The 20,140-nt window shown below is 38.7% G+C and overlaps 1 protein-coding gene across 3 annotated transcripts in view; it reads right to left on the bottom strand.

Annotated features, from left to right (window-relative positions):
- The window catches only part of VPS13D (vacuolar protein sorting 13 homolog D), a 108,665-nt gene extending 88,662 nt beyond the window's left edge, over window positions 1-20,003 (bottom strand). The window contains exons 1-19 of one of the 3 annotated variants that reach the window (XM_062622821.1): window positions 19,788-20,003; window positions 16,597-16,761; window positions 15,638-15,715; window positions 15,208-15,398; window positions 14,793-14,870; window positions 13,497-13,613; window positions 13,172-13,276; window positions 12,666-12,836; window positions 11,599-11,699; window positions 10,809-10,977; window positions 9,333-9,425; window positions 8,614-8,824; window positions 7,927-8,106; window positions 7,347-7,477; window positions 6,504-6,576; window positions 6,034-6,198; window positions 4,755-4,885; window positions 3,835-3,967; window positions 124-2,346 (exon numbers count right to left, since the gene is read on the bottom strand). In XM_062622821.1, the coding sequence (XP_062478805.1) occupies window positions 124-2,346; window positions 3,835-3,967; window positions 4,755-4,885; window positions 6,034-6,198; window positions 6,504-6,576; window positions 7,347-7,477; window positions 7,927-8,106; window positions 8,614-8,824; window positions 9,333-9,425; window positions 10,809-10,977; window positions 11,599-11,699; window positions 12,666-12,836; window positions 13,172-13,276; window positions 13,497-13,613; window positions 14,793-14,870; window positions 15,208-15,398; window positions 15,638-15,715; window positions 16,597-16,693 (4,447 nt within the window). In that variant the 5' untranslated portion in view covers window positions 16,694-16,761; window positions 19,788-20,003. Of the gene's footprint in view, window positions 1-123; window positions 2,347-3,834; window positions 3,968-4,754; window positions 4,886-6,033; window positions 6,199-6,503; window positions 6,577-7,346; window positions 7,478-7,926; window positions 8,107-8,613; window positions 8,825-9,332; window positions 9,426-10,808; window positions 10,978-11,598; window positions 11,700-12,665; window positions 12,837-13,171; window positions 13,277-13,496; window positions 13,614-14,792; window positions 14,871-15,207; window positions 15,399-15,637; window positions 15,716-16,596; window positions 16,762-19,787 lie in introns of those variants that run through there. The other 2 variants (XM_062622819.1, XM_062622820.1) reach the window with 2 other exon arrangements.
- Between the last annotated feature and the right edge of the window lie 137 nt (window positions 20,004-20,140).

The raw sequence follows: 20,140 nt of genomic DNA, 5'->3' as shown, positions 1-20,140 counted from the left end.
AAAATTGAGCAGTGTATTCCAGGAGGATGGGTGAGACAGAATATACAACAGACCTATGGTCAATATTTTTAGTGCCATCCACTACTCATATTAAAACAATTAAGAGTTCTCTGATTAACATACCATGGCCTTTATGTAATGATTCAAAGAAGTCATGACGAGTAAAATGGGGTTCCTCCTGGCTACTAATATTAGCAGGACCTGAAGAAGAATGCAGCCTATGAGATATTTCAATTGCAGGTTCCTTCTTGCTTGTAAACTGGTTGCTATTTAAAGAATACATTTTAATGTCTTTAATTTCAACCTGCAGTCTATCACTTGTAGATTCGTCTTCTCCTGGTACAAAATTCTGAATGGATATTTGTCCTAGATGACCTACAAGCAGTTCAGAGCTACCAGGCTTTCGAGGTATGGAAACTATCGGTGACTCAATGTTTACATTTAATATAAGCTTAATAGTGTCAATTTTGAGTGGCTGTAATCCAAAGGCATAGCCTTCATTATCTTCTAAGTTGGCAACATCTCTTGATCGTGGTGTTGTGTCAAACAAAGAAACCATTTCACTGTATTCAGCAGTTTTAGTTGCCAAGACTGTGGTAACTTTTGAAGCTGCACTTTTCAGCATGCTGCGGAAATTCTCTTCCAATTCATCCATTGACAAAGTTAGTTCTTTCAGAAATTTAGCTGAGTGGTTGTAGTGTAAAGAGGCCATTTTGAGGTTCAGAGAACATTCCTCTTTTGACTTTTCTGTGAAAGTAAAACTTAATGCATCTGGAAGGCTATTCCCATCATCAAGCCTGAAGAATAAAGATTCCAAATAATCTACATCACCAATGAGATTTTCATACCTCACTGTATTCCCTATGCTGACAACATACTGGTTCTTAACACTATCTTGTGTTAGATCCATCAGCTGAAGGCATCCCAGAGAGCCATTTACATCAAATTTACTACACATGGAGACATTGACTTTGGTGCCACCAATACTGGCTGTTGCAATTTTTCTGCCATATTTTTCTCCATTTGTCATGCCAACTGTCCTGAGGAGGAGTATATTTAACCAGTGAATATCAACTGCTACCTCTGTATTCTGTACGTAAGTTGACTGGAAGGTTTCCTGTTCCCTCCAATCTTTTTCCAAGTCAGTTATTAAAGGCTGAGGACTGGAATCTTCTTTCTCCTTCGGGAAAGATTTCTGGAGAAAGCAAATCAGTTCAACAATAGTCTCCGGGTTAAGGATGATATCCAGGTTGTTCACCTGTACAGAGATCACCTGCAGACTGGAATCCAAATTCATTGATGGACATTCAGCACTCACAAACTGATACTCTAATTTTATCAGGGACTCTTGATCTTTTCCATTGTTACCAGATGAAGTACTTGAAGCTGTAGTGCATCTCTTTGCCAAACTAGCTGCATCAATGGGATATGATTCATGTGGTCCATAAACTGGAGACTGAGCCCTGCTGTCTCGAAGACTTCCTGTTGGCACATCAAAACTCAGATTCTTATGAGAAGCCATCAAAAGATCAAAATCCGTTCCATATGTTTGCATAGTATCAACTAGTAGCAGGCCATGAACAGTCAGAGACACCTCTGCATCATATGGCCTTTTCACAAAGTGGGCATTGGTGCCGAAAACCTTGAGTACAGAGATGTATCGTCCATTACTTTCAACACCCAACTGCATACAATTTACTTTGAATTCAGCCAAAAGCAGCTGGGACTCAACAAGAACTTCCCTGGTGTGTTGCTCTAGCATCACAACACTCTGGGTTAGGTTCATCACAGAATCGTGTAAACTGCCAAGCTGGTCTACCTCTGCAAAAATCTTATCTTTCCCTAAATGCAGGGCATCAGAAGACTTAGTTTCAGATGTACTCAGCTGCGTACAACAGTTCTTCAGAGCCAGTATTTTGTCTTCATTGATGTGGATTTTTAAGTCAGGTAGACTTCCAGACAAGACAGCTCCTGGGTATTTTGGGTCAGACGTGTAAATCAACCTGCGCTCCAACTGCAGGTGAACATTGAATTTTTCTACCACATGAGTTGGACCCACATCACTATCTTGAACATGTTTCCAGTTGTCTTTCACTCGGCCCACCATGATCTGAAGGTCCATAAATGAAAGTGTGTATCTCTCATACATTCTTTTACTCATTAAGTTTGCTTGTAGATGCTCCTCACTTATTTCTAGTTCAGTAAACTCAGACATTTTCATGCCACTATTAGTGTTAGATTCTGGTGGTGGAGTATTGGGAGGAGTTGCAAGAGGTGTTTTATATTCCTCATCACTCAGTTCATTGACTTCTGAAGAAAAAGTATCTGTACTCCTTTTGGATTCTTCTGTGGATTAGAAAAGTAACAGTAAACAAATAAACAAAAGTATTCTCCTCCCTCCTTGCTAACTCCCATCATTACCTGATCATCCTGGCTGAAGCTGTGTTTTTTTTAAACACAAAGCATATCCACTACTGTCCTCTCTTTCCATTGTCCCTTTTATTTTCTCAGCAGAAAATCTACTGCACTTCAGATGTCAGTCACAATGTGTTATGAAATCTATTAGACACTATTGCCTCATTTTTAACCCACTTACTCTAAGATTTACTTTTAATCCAAGCTGTTACAAAAAATAAAATCCCTTACTCTGCCTATGCAATTCTTTTGATCTTCAAACCCAACTGAAAGGTAAGAGCTATTTAACTACAATAAATATTATGATCACAAGGTTTTGTTCAATTAACTTTATTCCCTAATATTAACTTTTCATGTTATTATCGTGCTCTACAAAGCAGGAACACCTTCCAAAACTACCCTTTTTACCTTTTTTCTTTTATTTTTTAACCTCAATCTACTCTGAACAGCCCAATGCCTCAATTACACAGGGAAATACAAACCAGTCTTGCATAAACAATTTGTGGGGGGGTTTTTAGTGTGCTGTAAGACAGAATTTACTAAAAAGGAAGCTACTGAGTCCCTGCAAAGATTAATTCATGCAAGAAAAGATCAAATCATTCGGAGACATCCAGAGTAACAACATTCCACTGTTTCAATTTTGGGCTTCACACCTCAGTTTTCCACTGCACCACAGAGCAGCTCATCCTACAGCTGTACTTTTTAAAAAAGGAACTGCATATCACATAGATATCACTTCCTTTTTTTTTTTTTTTTTTAGCATATCCTCACACACCATATAGTCCAGCTATATTTTAAGTAGGTCTAATTTTATTTACAGGTTCCAGTGTACTTTCTTTTTCATCTTCCTGCAATGTTTTCCTATTGGAACAGGAAAAAAGCAGTAATTTAAAAAGCAATGACCTAACTTTGCACACAAACACAGGACAGCAATTTTCTTTCACTTTCATTCAGCTAGCTATAGACACACACTAAGAACAGAGATCCATGCGACTCAAAATCGCAGGGCTTATTCAAAGATACTTTCATTGGGAGCACTGTCCCACAAAAGCATTTGACAGCTAAAACTTACACCATTCTAAGCTTAAAATTATCTCATGGTAAAGTGCCTGATGCACTAACTTGTCATCTGCTCACAGCCTTCATGAACTACAGGACACCACATGGGAGCCTATAATTTAAAAATTAATCGCCAAAAAACCCGAAATCCCCAACAAAACAAAAAAAACCCTGCACACCCCCATTTTGCTTTTAAAATCAATCTTAATTAAATATTTATTGACAGTAGCAGAATTATGATGTGAAACTCTAGGCATACATAGGGGAAATAACCTTAAGACAGCTCTACTTTCTACACAGACAAGAGCTTCTGCAAAAAGACTGAAAGAAGAGAAAAGCTGCAATAATTCTAGATTGTACCTTGAGAATTGGTAAGTAATATTCTTCCCAGATCTACAACAACTAACACTGGATCCACAAATTTGAAATCATCAGGAAATATCACCTGAGGGGCAGAAACATCAAGGCACACAGTCCAGCTTTTGCTGTTTTCCTGGAAGTTAAGAAGATATAATAGCCTGTAAGAAATAGTTTCCCCTCACATGCAAGTAAAGCCATATCAGACAAATCAATGTAGTTAGCCACTTTTTCACCTGAAGAGCTAACCTTCACAAATTGAGCCATACTATGGTTTGGTAGCTTGTCAGACCAGAGACTCCAATTATAGTCCATGAAGAGATATTTTCAGTAGGTGAAACATCCCACGCTAAGAGAGATGCAAAGAAGCCCTCCCAGAGGGACTCCCCATCTGTGAGCCAAGGAGAGTGAATCTACTTGCATAGCTAAAAGAAGGCATCTACCTTCTACATGAAACTGGATCAGGAATCTTGCATCAATACAGCTAACTCCAAAGCTAGGCATTAATGATACTGATACACATACTAATACCACTTGAGAACTGCAGATGAGCAAAAAACAAATAAAGTAGAATAATGTTTTCATTTAGAAAATAATCTCTAAATAGCTTACACACAAATTTAATAAGTTTGATGTAACACAGCTCCAGTGCACACTGGAGCCAATATACTGTCATGAAATCAGATCATGTGGGGATCCAGAACAGAAAAATACTTTTCTGCCATTAACTGCAACAGGTCTGCACCACAAGAATGGACTGACAGCAAAAGGAATACTGCAACACCACATGTAAAACTCCGTACTTACTCAAAAAGAACACCAAATAGACAGCAACAAAAAAGCCCACTCTTTAGAGCTTCAAGTCTTAAAACACAAGGCAAAATCAAAAAAGCCTACATAAACATTTGGAGGCAAAAACTTACTATGAAGTCTCCTACAAGTAAACGATCAATAGTTTGCCTGATTTCAGCTTTTGTCTGCATTTTCAGCTTGTTGTACTGTCTTCTGGCAGCTTCAGCCACCCTTGCTTCTAATTCAGACTGGTATCCAAAACCTGCACAAGAGATACAAAACTGACTAGGTATAATTTTGTTCACCTGCTACTGAACATGGTAAGAAAAAAAGAAAGAGATAAAATAACTATTTAAAATTTTAGTAGTGAAACAGAGAACAGGAAAACACAGCAGCTGAAAGCCACTGGCTGTACCTATACACCAGGCTGTCTCAGAGGAAAAAAGCATAATCTAAGCACAAATCAAACAATCCCACCAAAAAACACTCCCAAACCTTTTTCTGGTCTTTATTTTACAGACCTTCAACCTGAATTCTAATTTAAGGGAGACAGAAAGGTCATTAAGTATGGCAACAGAGGAAATTCAGACTAGACAGTAAGAAGCTTGTAGAAGTCTTCTTGTTTGGTTGGTTGGTTTGTTTTAACCTCTAACATTTATGGAATTTTCTCATCTTGTGAGAAAGGGTAACTATCATCCCAGCCTTTACGCCAGGTAACTTAAATCTTTTGGTATTTGCCAAAATCAACAGAAAAAGACTTGGTACTTCCAGAACATTTTGATGTTCCTTATTCTTGCCTCTCATCTCCTCACAAACTGAACTTTAACAACTGAAACTGCAAAAGCAGACACTTTATGTTGCACACTCAGGTACTAGACTCCTAAAACTTGCTGTCCTTAGAAGCTTAGGGAACAAGTATGTTTAACATCTAAAAATAATGTTCCTCAAAGATGAAAATTTAACTATCAGAAGGGATACAACAGGAGTTAGAACACAATTTCCTCTGCATCATTACTATAAAAAATATTCTGCTTTTAACTGTCCTCTCAAAACTCTGTTGTTCTCCAACAACTTCTAAGAGAGACTACAGAAACAGCCTCCTTATTTACTCATTTTAATTTAGGCAGCATGAACATCCACCATGCATAGAGCAGCAACTTGTAATTTTAAAGGTGAAGTTTCAGGAGTCTGCTCAAGTGAAATCTCTGATTCAATTAAACAAAGAAACAGCCATAACAGGAGGAGAAAACATCCAGCAAAGACTCAGCGCATTAATTTGAAATGAAGATTCTTAGATTAATGCTTTTCTGAGATTAAAAACAAATAAAAATCAAAGACAGTAAAAGATGTTATACCACCAAAAATAAGAAAACCCAACCCCACCAAAAAACAAACACACTAAAGGTTAACCTGAGGTATGAACTCTTCCCTTGTAGAAGAAGTCAGCTACTTTCTTAATGGCTTGTGGATTGTAAATAATATTCAGAGGTCTGGTACTGACTTCCAGGCGCCTCTCAAAAGTGCTGTGGATTGGATTTCTTTCATAAAGCATCTCAAAGACTGGGGCATCAGGATCTGCAACCAAATAAAAAATGAGTTACAAAAAGTAGTTGTAAAAAAACCAAACCTGTAACAAACAAATGGACAAAAGCAAAACCCAAACCCTACAGAATTTAGTAACTAATTTTTAACTGGAACTACCAGGAAAGAAGTACATGTCTGAAAATTCTTCTTACCCTTATCTGCTTCTATGATTTTATCTTTACTATTTGCAAGAGCATTTGCATGAAATCAAACTCTAAGCATTCAGTTTTGAAATTGTGATTTATAGGAATGATCTGATATGCTTGTTACCATCAAACACATAATGAAATACTTACCAGTGTTCTGATTAGTCATTTCTGAGGACAAACTCTGGAGTCCAAAGGAAGACATGCAGCCAACCTCTTTCTGCTGAGAAGAATTTAAAAGAAAAAGATTGTTTAGATAAAATCAACCAAGCTACTGATATAAGCACAGAAGTCTTTTCTATATTAGTCTTAGGGTCACTTTATAAGTGAATTATTCATTTATCATATTATTATTTTATTATTATTAGTTTATTATTATATGCATTTTTTCCCCTGATGCAGTCAAACAAGAGAAGGAAGCATGGCTAAGCAGCTAACACTATCTACTTGTGTAGCAGAGAGGGCCTTAAGTCTGAAGGGCAGATTTGAGATATCACTCTACAAATTACAAAGTACAGAATACATGGGAAATTCTCATGGAATTAGATTCAAATTTTGGTTGCTCAGGAGAGATATTTGAAACCTGTTCAGCAAGTCATTCAGAAGGAAAAAGAAGAGTTCTGTATTTCTGCTTTTAGTTTAACAGTATACAGGTGAAGTAAAACCTTACTTGGACCAGAAAGTTTTATGAAAAAGAACAACCACTGATTAAGTAGCAATGCTGATAGTTCCAAATATCAAATCTCAATCAACAAACTATCTTCTTCCCAACATGTATTAACTGTAACATTAACGTTACAAGCATACAGGGCAAACATGAGGAGTTCTATGAATGATGTCTGGAAAGGGAGGGGAAAAGTTAGGTGGAATTCTTCCAAGGCTTTTAGGTTCTCTTTCTGGGACAAGACACAAAGAAGTGTTGAGCTTTGGAACAGAACTATTTTCATACATATGTGTCTCACATAGTAACTTAAAGCAGTTTTGTTCACCTACAGGATTTGGGAAAACGAGAACAGGAAATATGGTCCCTTCTGTTGCCAAATCCCTCAGAAAAAGACTACCAAGCTGAATTCTGAGAAGGGAAGAATTTCTGCGAGGAAGGGATTCTGCTAAGATCTTTACACCTGGAATATAAATACATAAAATAATTTTATTTCTTTTAGTACACATCATAGCTTTTATTTAAATTTGACAGATAAATCATCCAACAAATAAGTCTTTTGGAAGTGTTTTATATATATTTATTAAATAAATATATAAAAAATATATTTATTTCTACTAAAATAACTAAACATGGACATTTGGAATACATGATTGTCAAGCATATATTGCTATAGTTGCCATTTTTTCATACATAACAGTGTCTAAAGTCAGATTTCTGTGTTGAAATCATACATCTGGAAAAACTTATTTTCACTTGACACATTGATTTCCATAATCTGTTTTCATGTTTTCAGCCTGAACTTTGTTTCAGTATAGTCATTTAAAGAACTGAAACAAAAAGTCAAAGGAAGGACTGAAGGCAGACAAAGCTCTGGCCTTTTTGGAGAAAGAACAGGAATTCACTTAATACCTGAAAACTCCAGCTGCATAAAAGCAGTCTCCTCAGCATGCACCACCTTCTTCTTTTTATGCAACAGAGTGAAAGAGCCACCCTGCAACTGTAGATTAAATTTAGCAAAAATATGATCTCTCTTCGTAAAGGTATTCATGCTAGAAGCATCTGCAGCAGGGTCAAAAAACTCATCTGTACCTAGTTAAATAAAATACAAAACAACGCATTAAGTAAGCCAAGTTTCTGGAAGGCTACAGAAGAATAAAAAAGTTTCTCTGAATTTGAAAATAAAGGTTTTCCCAGCTCTAGGGAAGAAAAACAGAAACAAAAGATAAAGCTGGTATACTTTCTTCTTTAACAAAACTGAATATTCTGGAGAATTCTTCTATTTCAATTAAGGTAATGTGAACCTAAATTTATGAAGGCCCCAATAATTCTGTACTGTTAATGTTATACACAGTCACCGGAACAGAGAAAGTCCCAAAGCTCTTTGCCATAAATACCTATAATATTGGAAGCAAATGTATACAATATATTGCTATGAATAAGCAGGAACACCAGGTACTAAGATTTTCTAACAAGTTATTAAGCTTTAAACAGGTAGTTGACAGAAACAAAGAGGTGATTCTGCTCACCTTAATAGGTATCTAACTATGGTACAGTTCATAGCCTTAAAAGGAAACAGAAAGCCCTTTATTTCCATACCCAGTATGTCCTCCGGATTCCACTGTTCCTTTGGGTCTGTCAGCAGCCCTTCAAATGGTTCCCCTTCGTACGTTTGCTGAGCATATCCATACCAACCTCCCCATCCAGGAAACCATGACTGAAGATACTGCAGCATTCCAGTGCTACTGCCATGTGCAGATTCTGCTGTAGGGGACCCTCCAGGGGAATAAGGCAAGGGCTCTTTAATGCTCTATGTTTGAACATTGAAGACAAACACGTTACTGCTGGTAAGTAAAAGAATACCACAAGCATACAAAAACATCACAATAAAAATGCAGTTCCATCTACTATTTACTCAGCATTCTGCAGTGTATCAGCAGTGATATTTTCAATCAATACTTAGCCTATTAGGAGAGCAGCAGCAAAGAAATGGCAAACCTATTATCAGTTAACTGCTGCATGTTCATATTCGAAGCCATATGGCATGATTTAAATCTTAGTCTAGAAACACTAAATCAAGTAAGTCATTTGACAACCTGATCTAGTTGAAGATGTCCCTGCTCACTGCTGGGGGGCTGGACTAGATGAGCTCTCAATGTCCCTTCCAACCCAAACTATTCTATGATTCTATGAGTAATGACATACTTCTAAATGAAAGCAAACACATACTAATACTCTCTAGCAGAAAAGAACACAAAATCTCAGAATAATTCTCATAAAGATTCCAAATATTACCCTGTATGCAGAATGTTCCTCACCTCAGCTAAGTCATGAATTTTATCATGAACTATCTCATATAGTATCTTCAACTCTTCGTAAGTTTGCTCATCTTCAATACGATTCATTTCTGCCTGAAAAAGACAAAAATGGTAAAGTAAGTGAACTAAAAGAATATAGCACCTTACACACAAACATGTGAAACATCTCTGCACTGTGTTAGATTCACTGAAAAACCTTAACATGTCATGTATGGTATTATCTAAGGGCCTCAGCACATGAAGAAACAAACAGAAGTCACAAGGGCAACCATAACACTGATATTCCCTGTGTTACAAATAGTTTATTTGCCTTGTAAAATAAAAGTGTTAAAATAAAGTATTTGTATAAATTCCTTGCCCAACTATATCCTTCTCTCATACATCAGAAGCAAAGTTGGCAGCACAAAATTTAAGCCATGGAAAATAACCTGACTTAACAGAATGCCTAGCATAGCTAGGTGCAAAAAAAGCTTCTGTCTTGAGTAAAGAAGGCAGAGAAAATGCATAAATCAGGACAATGCAGTATTCATACTCAGGTACTCAGATGTGTTGCCCTCTTTGTACTGATTAAGAAGTTCTTTGTAGAAGCTTATGATTCACCCATGTCTAAAAAGAACGTATTATGGAACAAGAAAGCAAAAGACATTTTTCCAGTCCAGTGGTATTGCCCCTGTTACATTTCACAGCTCCGTTGCAGACAACACAAGCTATAGGAAGTCTCCTGCTTTGGCAAGTAGTAGAAAATTTCCAGTACACTGACCAACTCCTACAGTTCGTGTCTAAACAGCACAAGTAAAGATTACATAAAAGTACCAACAGAATCGCACCCGTACTTGAGACAGTACAGGTACATGTTGCCCTGAGCTGTTTTAACTAAAAAGTACTAATACACCTAAGGATAAAAAGCAGCTAATTATAGGTCATGGGCTTTTCTTGTTCTGAAGTAGGGCACAGGTTCAGTACTAGGGGCACTTTACCTCTACATCCTCCATCCTAAAATCAACTGTGGAAATCAAAAAAAACTCAACAAAGCACCCCTAAATACACTGTCAACTAGCCACAATTTCTTCCATATTATCTACCCAGACATATGGGTGACCTGACACACTTCAGATGTGTAAATACTTTTTGAGTCTATAGAGAACACGAGTTAAGAAAGCATGTCACAGACTGGCATGAGCATTCTGTGACAGTTAATGTTATTTTTGGTGAAAACCAGTGACAGCTCAAAAAAAAAAAAAAGACAGCTTTTCGCATAGCAAAACAAAACCACAAGAATCAACACCTCCCACAAGCCCAGGTTTCACGCGATAAAAACTCAGTTGTAGTTAAAGCACAGTCTCTTCAGTGAAAATGGCCTGCAGTAAAACTAAAGATGTGTCTAAACTAGAACAGACCTAAAATTTGAGAAGATGAAACAAATCAAATCAAAGATGATTAATCAACACTGTAGAAAACTCACTCAAATCCAAATACCTGCTCTGCAGCAGACAGTGGTTCCCCCTTCAACTTGGTGTAATACAGGTCCGTGTAAGACACTGCATCTTGGGCCCGATGTAATACAAACTCCCAGGTGGAGCGCTGCCTCTGCTCCCTGATCTCCGACAGATTAGCATTCAAAGCAAAGATCCACCATTCTTGGCAGCTGAAATATTTGTGAATGACTATTACCAATATTTCCAAAAAACCACATGCATATCAAACTGGTGATAGGTCCAGGAGAGGTTCAGTGAAAAAAACAGAGAGCAAGTGGCCAGGAAAAGCAGCAGCATTAGAGACAGCATATGTGGGCCAATTCTGCCAGTTGTGGAGAAAGTCCTCTACATAGTCGCCACCAATCCAGTGGGATTTAGTATAGCTGTCATGGATCAGACATAGACAACAAAAGGTTGAATTACATAGACCTCTAGCCTGAACTGATACTATCATGCTTATTTATCGATAAAAGAATCTTAAGAGAAGCTCTGCACAAAGAAAACTTCAGAACACCATAATGTGTGCTTTGGGGTACTTCATTGGGGTACTCCAACTTCATTTCAGTTCTTAGAAGCTGTGACAGGATTTAAAGCTCGGGTAAGAATAATTATATTTTAAGTTTGAATTACATCTGAATATTTAAAACTGATTCATGAGGTGTGGAAACAAAACATGAAAATTGGAACTCTAGTATATGATTATTATCTGCCTTTTTATACTTGTCTTCATTGAGGCTCCCTAGCATAGTTTATAATATCATATTAACACTACCACATTTAGATATACTTACTTCTGTGTTACTGGAACCTTTGGTCTCCACTTCCTGAATTTAAGCTGTCGCTCCTTTCTAGCCAGTTCCTTTAGAAATCCCATGATCTGCTGGTACTGCATCTTTTAGTAAAACAGTACACAGATCAATTAGGCAATACTGGAGTGTTTTCCAAAGCAAAGGAAAAGAAAAGACAAAACCTCAAGCATAGGTTTGGTTTATCTGCATCAATGACCTGTAGGTGGCTTCAGAATTAAGGTTGATGTTAATTACAATTCATAATTTGGTTCTCTAGTATCACATATCTTCTCCCAGTAGCTAGTAGCTAATGTGTGACATTCAATTTACAAGTTTCTTTATTTACATACACAGAGAATGAAATCTCCTTCCATGTCAGATTATCAACCTAACATCAGCCACTATTGTATATTCTATAGACTAAAAACCCCCAAATACTTCCCTCCTATTACTATAATGAACAAACAAGAATGTAAGGCTTTTTGCAATAATCGGTTGCCGTGAGATAATTTTGAATGCTTGGGCTTAATACAAACAACTTCTTTGTTATTTGTTCATGTCCCTTTCAGTTGCCTCTAAAACTAAATCTTTAAGAAAATACTAATCTTAAATTACAGTAATTGGTATTTAAGCTGTTCCAAACACTACCTCAGTTTTATGATCCCTACAGGTATTTCACTGTCAGAATCAGTACTTGTTTTCTAAGAGATAACTAATACATGATGGCATTTTTCCAGCAGAATCTTCAGAAGCACGGACATACAGACAACAGCTGGAGCATGTGGGAAGGTAAAAAATACACTTTGTGTCAAACCAATTTGAATTTGTAGACATTGCGGTAACCAAAACATGAAGGACTACCTTCTTTAATTGGTCATTTTGCTAGAAACTGACATAGAGCAGTGTGCCACACAGCATACAGACACCCAAGAAATCTTGAGACCAACTAATCTGGACACTCAAAGCAGCCTAACGCAGTTAATAGGACAGAGTTCACAACGGCCTCATTTACCCTGCTTCTCAACAGTCTCTTTCAAATACTGAAAATTAAACGAACAGTTGGTATTTACCTGTGAAAGCTTCAAGGGTATAGTCTCAAGCTGAATGTCACACTCAAGCCGTGGAGTCTGGCGTGATCTTAAAGGCTCCTTAGAACAATTTCTCTTAAGAAGAGCAGAAGTGCATACAGGTTCCATGATGTAATTATGATCATGACTTTCCATGCTTTTATCCATTGCTTCCTGTGGGTTACAAGCAAATTTATTCTCTAAGAAATGAGTGTAGAATACCTACTAGAATGTACTGGTTTCATGAACTAGAATACACTTTATTAGGATGCCAGTGCATTAAAAAACTTCCTAAATATGTTTTCTCTTCAAAGGTAAAACAAGGTATTTCAAGCACAGCCTTTGTGAGTTGCACATGCATTCTATCATCATAGCATGGAACTATAAACTCCTTTTGCTCTTAAAAGCACCAGATCCAACAAATTCTAAGTCAATTAGGTCTGAAAAATAGGAAGGAGACTAACAAAAATTACAATCCCTTTTTCACACGCAAAATCTCCCTCTTGTACCTGTAGCTGGCCAGGAGGCAGGTCTCCAAGTAAAGTGCAGTTGGTATCCCCATAAATACTGAAGTCAGCAACATCCAACTGTTTTTTACGCATCAGCTTCTCTACCTGAAGAAGAAAAGCAGAATAAAGTCAAGATCACACACCATGTGCCATGTAGATTTATTTTTACATATTCAATGAACAATATGAATTGCCCAGAATCAATTTCTTACAATTACCAGAAGATTATTAAAATTCCCTATGTTTTACTAAATATTTACCAGCACCCATAAAATACAGCACCACATCTTAGCTGCCATGAGTTCATACATAAACTTATACTCACTGGTTCAAATACTGCATTTTGCATGGATACTTTTTTGATGCATATGCCAAATGCAAATGGCTGCAAAGGGTTTGTGACACCATCTTCAAACCTCAAGTGGACATCCTGAATTTTTAACTAAACAGAAAAAGACCCCATTAGAGACAACTACTTACATCATTAGAGCAGACAGCAGTACCATTCATTAATACCACAGCAATTCAATTTCTGCAATTCTACAACAAATTTCTGGTGTTTAGACCACACAGAAATCCTATTTCTCACTTCTGTTTGGTACTTTCTGGTTCTACCTTCTCCTCAGCTACCAGTAGTCCCTACCCTTCTCTCAAAAAAACACCTAGCCACTTTCACAAGGCACTGTACTTTATTTTGCTATGCTATTATTCTCCCATCTTAGAGGCAAATTTGAATTACATCTGTAATTCAATGTGTAATTAACAACTGAAGACTAAAATCATGTACTAGAATCATCAACACTGGCCACAATTACAAACTATTAACAATACCAGGTGACCCAAACTGACTTTACATTAGTAAAACCAATGCCTCTAGTGAGTTGAAATGCAACCAAATAATATAGTGAGTCTATCTGCATGTAAGAAGACAGAAAGGACAATCCTTTCATGGTGGCAGACAACCTTTAACAACTAATATTTAGACAGCTTCCAGTTCTTAAACACAAATGATTAATGATGTAAATGCTGCTAAAAATGTCATTACCTACATTAGGACTTCCACTAGAAAAAGCAATAGAGCATAACAGCCATACTTTCAAGTCATTTTGAAACTTAGAAGATACATGGCAGATTTTTATTAATAGTAGAAAAATAATAATTAAAGAACTGGAGAGACAACTCGCAGCGAAATAATCCAAATCATGGACCAGCTAAGAGATTTGTTTCCTTACAAATTATCTTTTTATCAAAACACTTCATGCTCCTCTGCTTCATAAACAATTCAACTATTTCAGTGCATTTATAAACCAAAGAATTAAAATGTGAGCAAAAGCCATCAAATTTCATGCAAAATCGATATCTACCTACTGTTACAAAACAAAAAAAAAAAAAGAAAAAGTTTATGTTTGTCCCCTTGGTAAAAGCAGGAATGGAGGGCATTTCCTTTCCAGAAATCCCAATCAGGACTAGCTTAAGACTGAAGTTATGAAGGTTCAATCTGAAAAGGGACTGTCCTCTGCCAAATACCCGCCTTTCTCCTCTAAGGACTACACAATGTAAAGCACAGTGGGCACAGATAATTCTTAACAAGTGGGAAAAGGTCTACAATGCAAAAGCTTACTTCAATGTTTTCTACAATTCTTGTGACTACAGATGCAGTAACTGAGTACCAGTATGATTCCCCTTTCTGTTGTTCTTTCTGAAACAGAAAATAGGGATAAAGCATTAACCAACACTGTAACAACTGTCAGGAAACAATACACCTTGTTACACCAAAATTACTGGGAACAGGGAGAAAATAAAAACCCCGCAGTGTGAGTATTTCCAACATAGGTGGGACACGTGGCATGACAGAGGTGGGGCAGAAACTGCATCATGTTAGCATGTATGAATCAAATTCTAACTTAGCTTCCTATGCATTTGTTCTCCTAGAAACTTGTTATGAATTTCTTAGGAACTCCTAGGAACTTGTTAGGAGACTTAAATGCAATCCATCTACCACAGCAGTTCTTCATCATGAAAGACGTGTGACTCACTTTCCATTTTTCCTCAAGTGCTAGGAGAAGGGCTTTTTTGCGTTCTCTCTCTTGCAACTTCTCCTTTTCCTCATCAAAATCTTCTTTTTTTTCTGGTGCACCAATTAAGTGTAGTTTTGAGATAGATATTACCCATGGATCCACATGTGGACGATAAAAAGGTATCTGCAGTGTTACTTTCCCAATGAAACCTAGATATACAGAACAGAGATGCTATCAGATTCCTGTGTAAATGTACTTCATCACCCTTGCAAAACCTGAAAAAAAAAAGTGGTGCAAGAAACAAAGAAACTAAAATAGAATTGGATAACCTAAAAATCAGGCTACCTCATTTGTTCAAGCTTCTGATTCACAGGTAAATGTTCTTCTAAATTATGCAATACTGCCTGTTTATAAATGTTTGTCCTGCACACATAAGGAAAATACCAACCTGCCTTTACTTCAAATGGTAATTCCAGTTCCTTCAAGGCATCTTTCTTTAGTGGCAAGTTTTCCAATTCAACAGCACCTACACAAAGCAGAAAAATATATTTATATTAGAGATGGTCAACTTGAACATTCTAAGCCTAAAATGATTGTTTTAAAGAAAAAAAATAATCACCCAATAGGATGGGAACAACCAACCTGCCACTTCAAGTTATGCTACAATTCCAATGATTATTCAATAATACTACTTGTTAATTTTCCAATGTCATGTGCTGAAACTATTTGATGAGGCCATCTAGAAGCCATCTTCTGCAAGGTTTTAGATCTGCACTTTATTGTAACCAAGGAAAAACCTCCTCACTGTCTGTTCAGGAGAGATACTTAAAGAATTTTCTCAATACTCCAAAAAGCATGCCCAGAAAAGAACATTTTGAAGTGTTACATTCTCTCCAGAAATAGCAGATAACAGCAGCAAAATGTAAATTAAAAAGCGCTGATTTGAGGACTTCGTAAAAGTACAAGACTTGTGAACATAACGTGCCAAACCAGAAGTCTTCATTACTAACTTAACTACTAGCGCCAAAATGGAAGAGGTAAAGACTATGGAATAGTGCCACATTCCCTCAAAAGGAAAATTACTGAACAGTATTAAGAAAAATGACATTCAAATATTATATAAATTACACATGCTGATAAAATATGCTAAGCCTACTTCTGAATGTTTTTATAAATTTGCTTAATAGTGTTGATAAAAAGCAACAGAGGCACACAAGAGATCTGACTGATCATGTAAAGTGCTAGCACAAAACTCTATGCGAAAAGGATTTATATAAATGTTAAACACAGTATTAGATGATTGTTTCTATTCCACCTTCCAGTTATTACAAAAACACAATTAAAAAAAAAAAAAAATTAGACCAAACACAATATGCAAATACTACAGAAAATACTCCAAAGCCTCACCCTTCAGAAGAGCAACTGAAAGCTGGTCTGTGTTCAGGTTGTTGACATATTTGCCCAAATAGGTGTTGAGGACCCAGGCTACCAATCCTTCCAACATGACTGTCCTAGAGGAGGGCAACTAATGTTTTTCTGTCATTTTCTGTATTTCTGTTCCATAGTCTCACTCTGAAAGAAAAAACATGAAGAAAATGACTGCCTGAAACACACACTCTCAGCAGAGTTCACATACTACTATCACTGTAATTTTTACTGTAATTGATCTAAAAAGCAATAAAAACACTAAGCTTGATTTCCACCATAAAAAAAAAAATACTTTATGCTATGCCCTTTAAGTCTCAAATCAGAGTTTCATATAGATCTTTGACAACTACAGACCACTTCATTTGCAAATTAAGTTTTCATCCTTCAAATCTTTTCATCCTTTTTCTAATCAGAACACATTTTGTTGCAATAACCAACAAGGCCAATCTACAGTCCTCTTCAAGAAAAGGTAAGATTAAAATTCCACATTCATCTGAAGTAATTTTGCACTGGCCTCCTTGACTTCTGTTGCCAGCATTTTCTTCAAGTTGCCAGCATTCTGGTTTTGGAAGCCTGGTCTAAAGGAACAGCCCAGCCTTTGACTGGATTTTTGTAGAATTCTCACATGATATCTGTGAAACAACTCACCCTCCCTAAACTTTTTCTTTTTTTTTTTTTTCAGGAAGGCTGTCAGTGTAGGAAGTAATCAGATCGAAATCCCATAAATAGCTCATCAACAATTACTCTTAACAGGTTTTCAAAGTGACAGCACAGATTACTGCATCAAGGAAGGACAAGAAAGCACATGAGAGAAGCAATACTGGTCATACATGTAAACATTTCCCTTCATGCTCTTCTACTATTAGCTTCCACAAGGGCAGGATCAAGCATGTTATTACAGTAAAGAAAAAAGCACACGGGCCATATCTTGTAGTCAGGATGCAGTAAGTGTATCAGTCCCATGTTTAGAAAAGTCCAATTACACTTAAGTCCCTAAACCAGCGTACGTAACATTGAGTTCTACAGAACAAAAAAGTAAGTTATGCATGGCACTTACATCTGATGGCAGAAGAAAACAACAACTTCTAGAGTTACATTTTACATTTTATATTAAGATTCAAGGGTTTTACGTAACAATAGTTGCTTGATTTTTGGCAGCCCCTTTTAAGCCTTTGTTTCTTTAAAAAAAAAAGTGAGTGGAAATAATTAATTAATATAGTTAAATAAAATTACCAGAATTAAGCAAATAATTAAAGGCTTTATCTAAAGACTCAAAAGTGAAACTATTCTGTCACAGAATCATAGAATAGTTAGGGTTGGAAAGGACCTTAAGATCATCTAGTTCCAACCCCCCTGCCATGGGCAAGGACACCTCACACTAAACCATGCCTCCCAAGGCTCTGTCCAACCTGGCTCTGAACACTGCCAGGGATGGAGCATTTACAATTCCCTTGGGCAACCCATTCCAGTGCCTCACCAACCCTCACAGTAAAGAACTTCCTCCTTATATCCAATCTGAACTTCCCCTGTTTAAGTTTTAACCCGTTACCCCTTGTCCTGTCACTACAGTCCCTAATGAAGAATCCCTCTGCAGCATCCTTGCAGCCCCCTTCAGATACTGGAAGCTGCTATGAGGTCTCCATGCAGCCTTCTCTTCTGCAAGATGAACTGCCCCAACTTTCTCAGCCTATCTTCATACAGGAGGTGCTCCAGCCCCCTGATCACCCTCATGGCCTCCTCTGGACATGTTCCAACAGTTCCATGTCCTTTGTATGTTGAGGACACCAGAACTGTACACAATACTCCAAGTGAAGTCATGCAGAGAGAAAGACAAACATCAAAACCACAGAGAAGTTACATTTGAAAAAGATGTATCTTCATGTTAAGCAAGTGTAACATTTTTGTTCTTGCAAAATTTCAAAATTTTTTTTGCGAGTTTTCAAAAAGAATAGTATTATTCCACATGATAAAGACGGAGCATTTGTACATGTGAGCCACCACTCTACACCATGGGATTTTACTCTAATGAAACTGACAAGAAAGCTGAAGTTCAAACAAAAGCAACTACAGCTATCCTTGTCATTGTCACCCTTAACAAAATAAGTGAAAAAAGCAAGTCCTCTACAAGTGTTAGGAGGCAAATCAGAGGCAACATCTTGAAGAAACAGAAGGGCAGGTTAACATCCCTGTGACTGAAAACCTCTGCTGCATGAACAAGTCCATGCCTCAAGTCATCATAAGAACCGTAAATAAAGTAGATCTAGATCATCCCCTTAACCTAAACTTGTGGAACATACGTAACTACTCGGGAATCTTTCAACTGTCTTAAGGCTTTTACACGTGTAACTTTCTAGTCCACTGCTATACAAGTGGAAAACAGAACACTTTCTACAGCAGAGCTTTTTATTTCCTTGGCATACATAGCACAAAAGGCACAGTGACCACTTATCAGGATGAGACTCAAAGTCCAACCCAGGACCTCGCTCACAGCTGGCTCATCTTCTCTGAAAAAGAAGATGCAATTTTTCCAACAGTGAGGAAGAGGAGGCCCTGAAGGAGCGGGGCCGGAGCTGCTCGGCAAAGAACGATCACGATGGGCAGGGGCTGCCTGTCAGGGCAAAGCGAGGGGGGATTTTCCTCAGGGCCCCTCACAAAACAGGGTGGGAAGGAGCCTTCAGGACCCGGCCCTTTCTGTCTCAGCACAAGCAAACCCCCCGCGTGTCGGAAAAGACCTGTTGGCACGCACCCCGGGTCGCAGGCGAAGCGAAAGGTCACCTTGCCCGGGGAGGCGGGAATGAGCCCTGAGAGAACCGCGGAGTGGCCGGCGGCAAGCTGGCTGCGACAGGAGTGGGGGAGCCTCAGGGGCGACTGAGAGGCTCCGGCCCGGCACGGGGGCAGCACGCAGCGGAGAACGGGACCGACGCCGACCGCGACCGCAGCCCCAGCCCCGAGCAGATGGGGTGAAGCACTGCAGCGCTGCCCCTCGCCCCCGCGGTGGCGGGGCGGAGCACCGAGAGGGGCGTGAGACAGGGAGGGGCCCTGCAGGGCCGGGCCCGCTCCCTGCCGCCCCGGCAGAACTCCGAGCCGAGACTGACGCAGGAGAAAACGACAGCCGGGGCCTTGCGCTGCCAATGCGGCGCTGCCCGTGCCCCCCTGCCACCGGTACCTACCTGGGCTCCCGGTGGCGGCCGCCTCCTTGACAGTGCGCGGGGCCGGCGGGCCGCACGCCAATCGATCCAAGCCGACCGACAGGGGCACGCCTGGACAGGGGAACGCCGAGCTATCGATGTGCACCTTCCCCGCCTCCTTGAGGCGGAGCCGGCCCGGCAGAATTGTGGGGCCGGTCTTGCTCCAGCTCTGTTGCGCGCTGCCGCTCGAGGCGCCGTGGAGCGAGCGAGGATCCTTACCTCACTAGGGCCAGTGGGGCCGCTGTCAATCGCCGAGTAAAGAGAGAGGCGGAGCCTGCCTGCCACGGCCGGGCGGGGTCACGGCGGTGCCCACTGGCGCCGAGGTGGAGGAGCCG

The sequence above is a fragment of the Pezoporus occidentalis genome, unplaced genomic scaffold (assembly GCF_034315485.1).
Source record: "Pezoporus occidentalis ecotype Australia unplaced genomic scaffold, CSIRO_AGI_Poc_V1 ctg249, whole genome shotgun sequence".
Lineage (NCBI taxonomy): Eukaryota > Metazoa > Chordata > Aves > Psittaciformes > Psittacidae > Pezoporus > Pezoporus occidentalis.
This window is presented reverse-complemented; position numbering and strand designations above follow the sequence as displayed.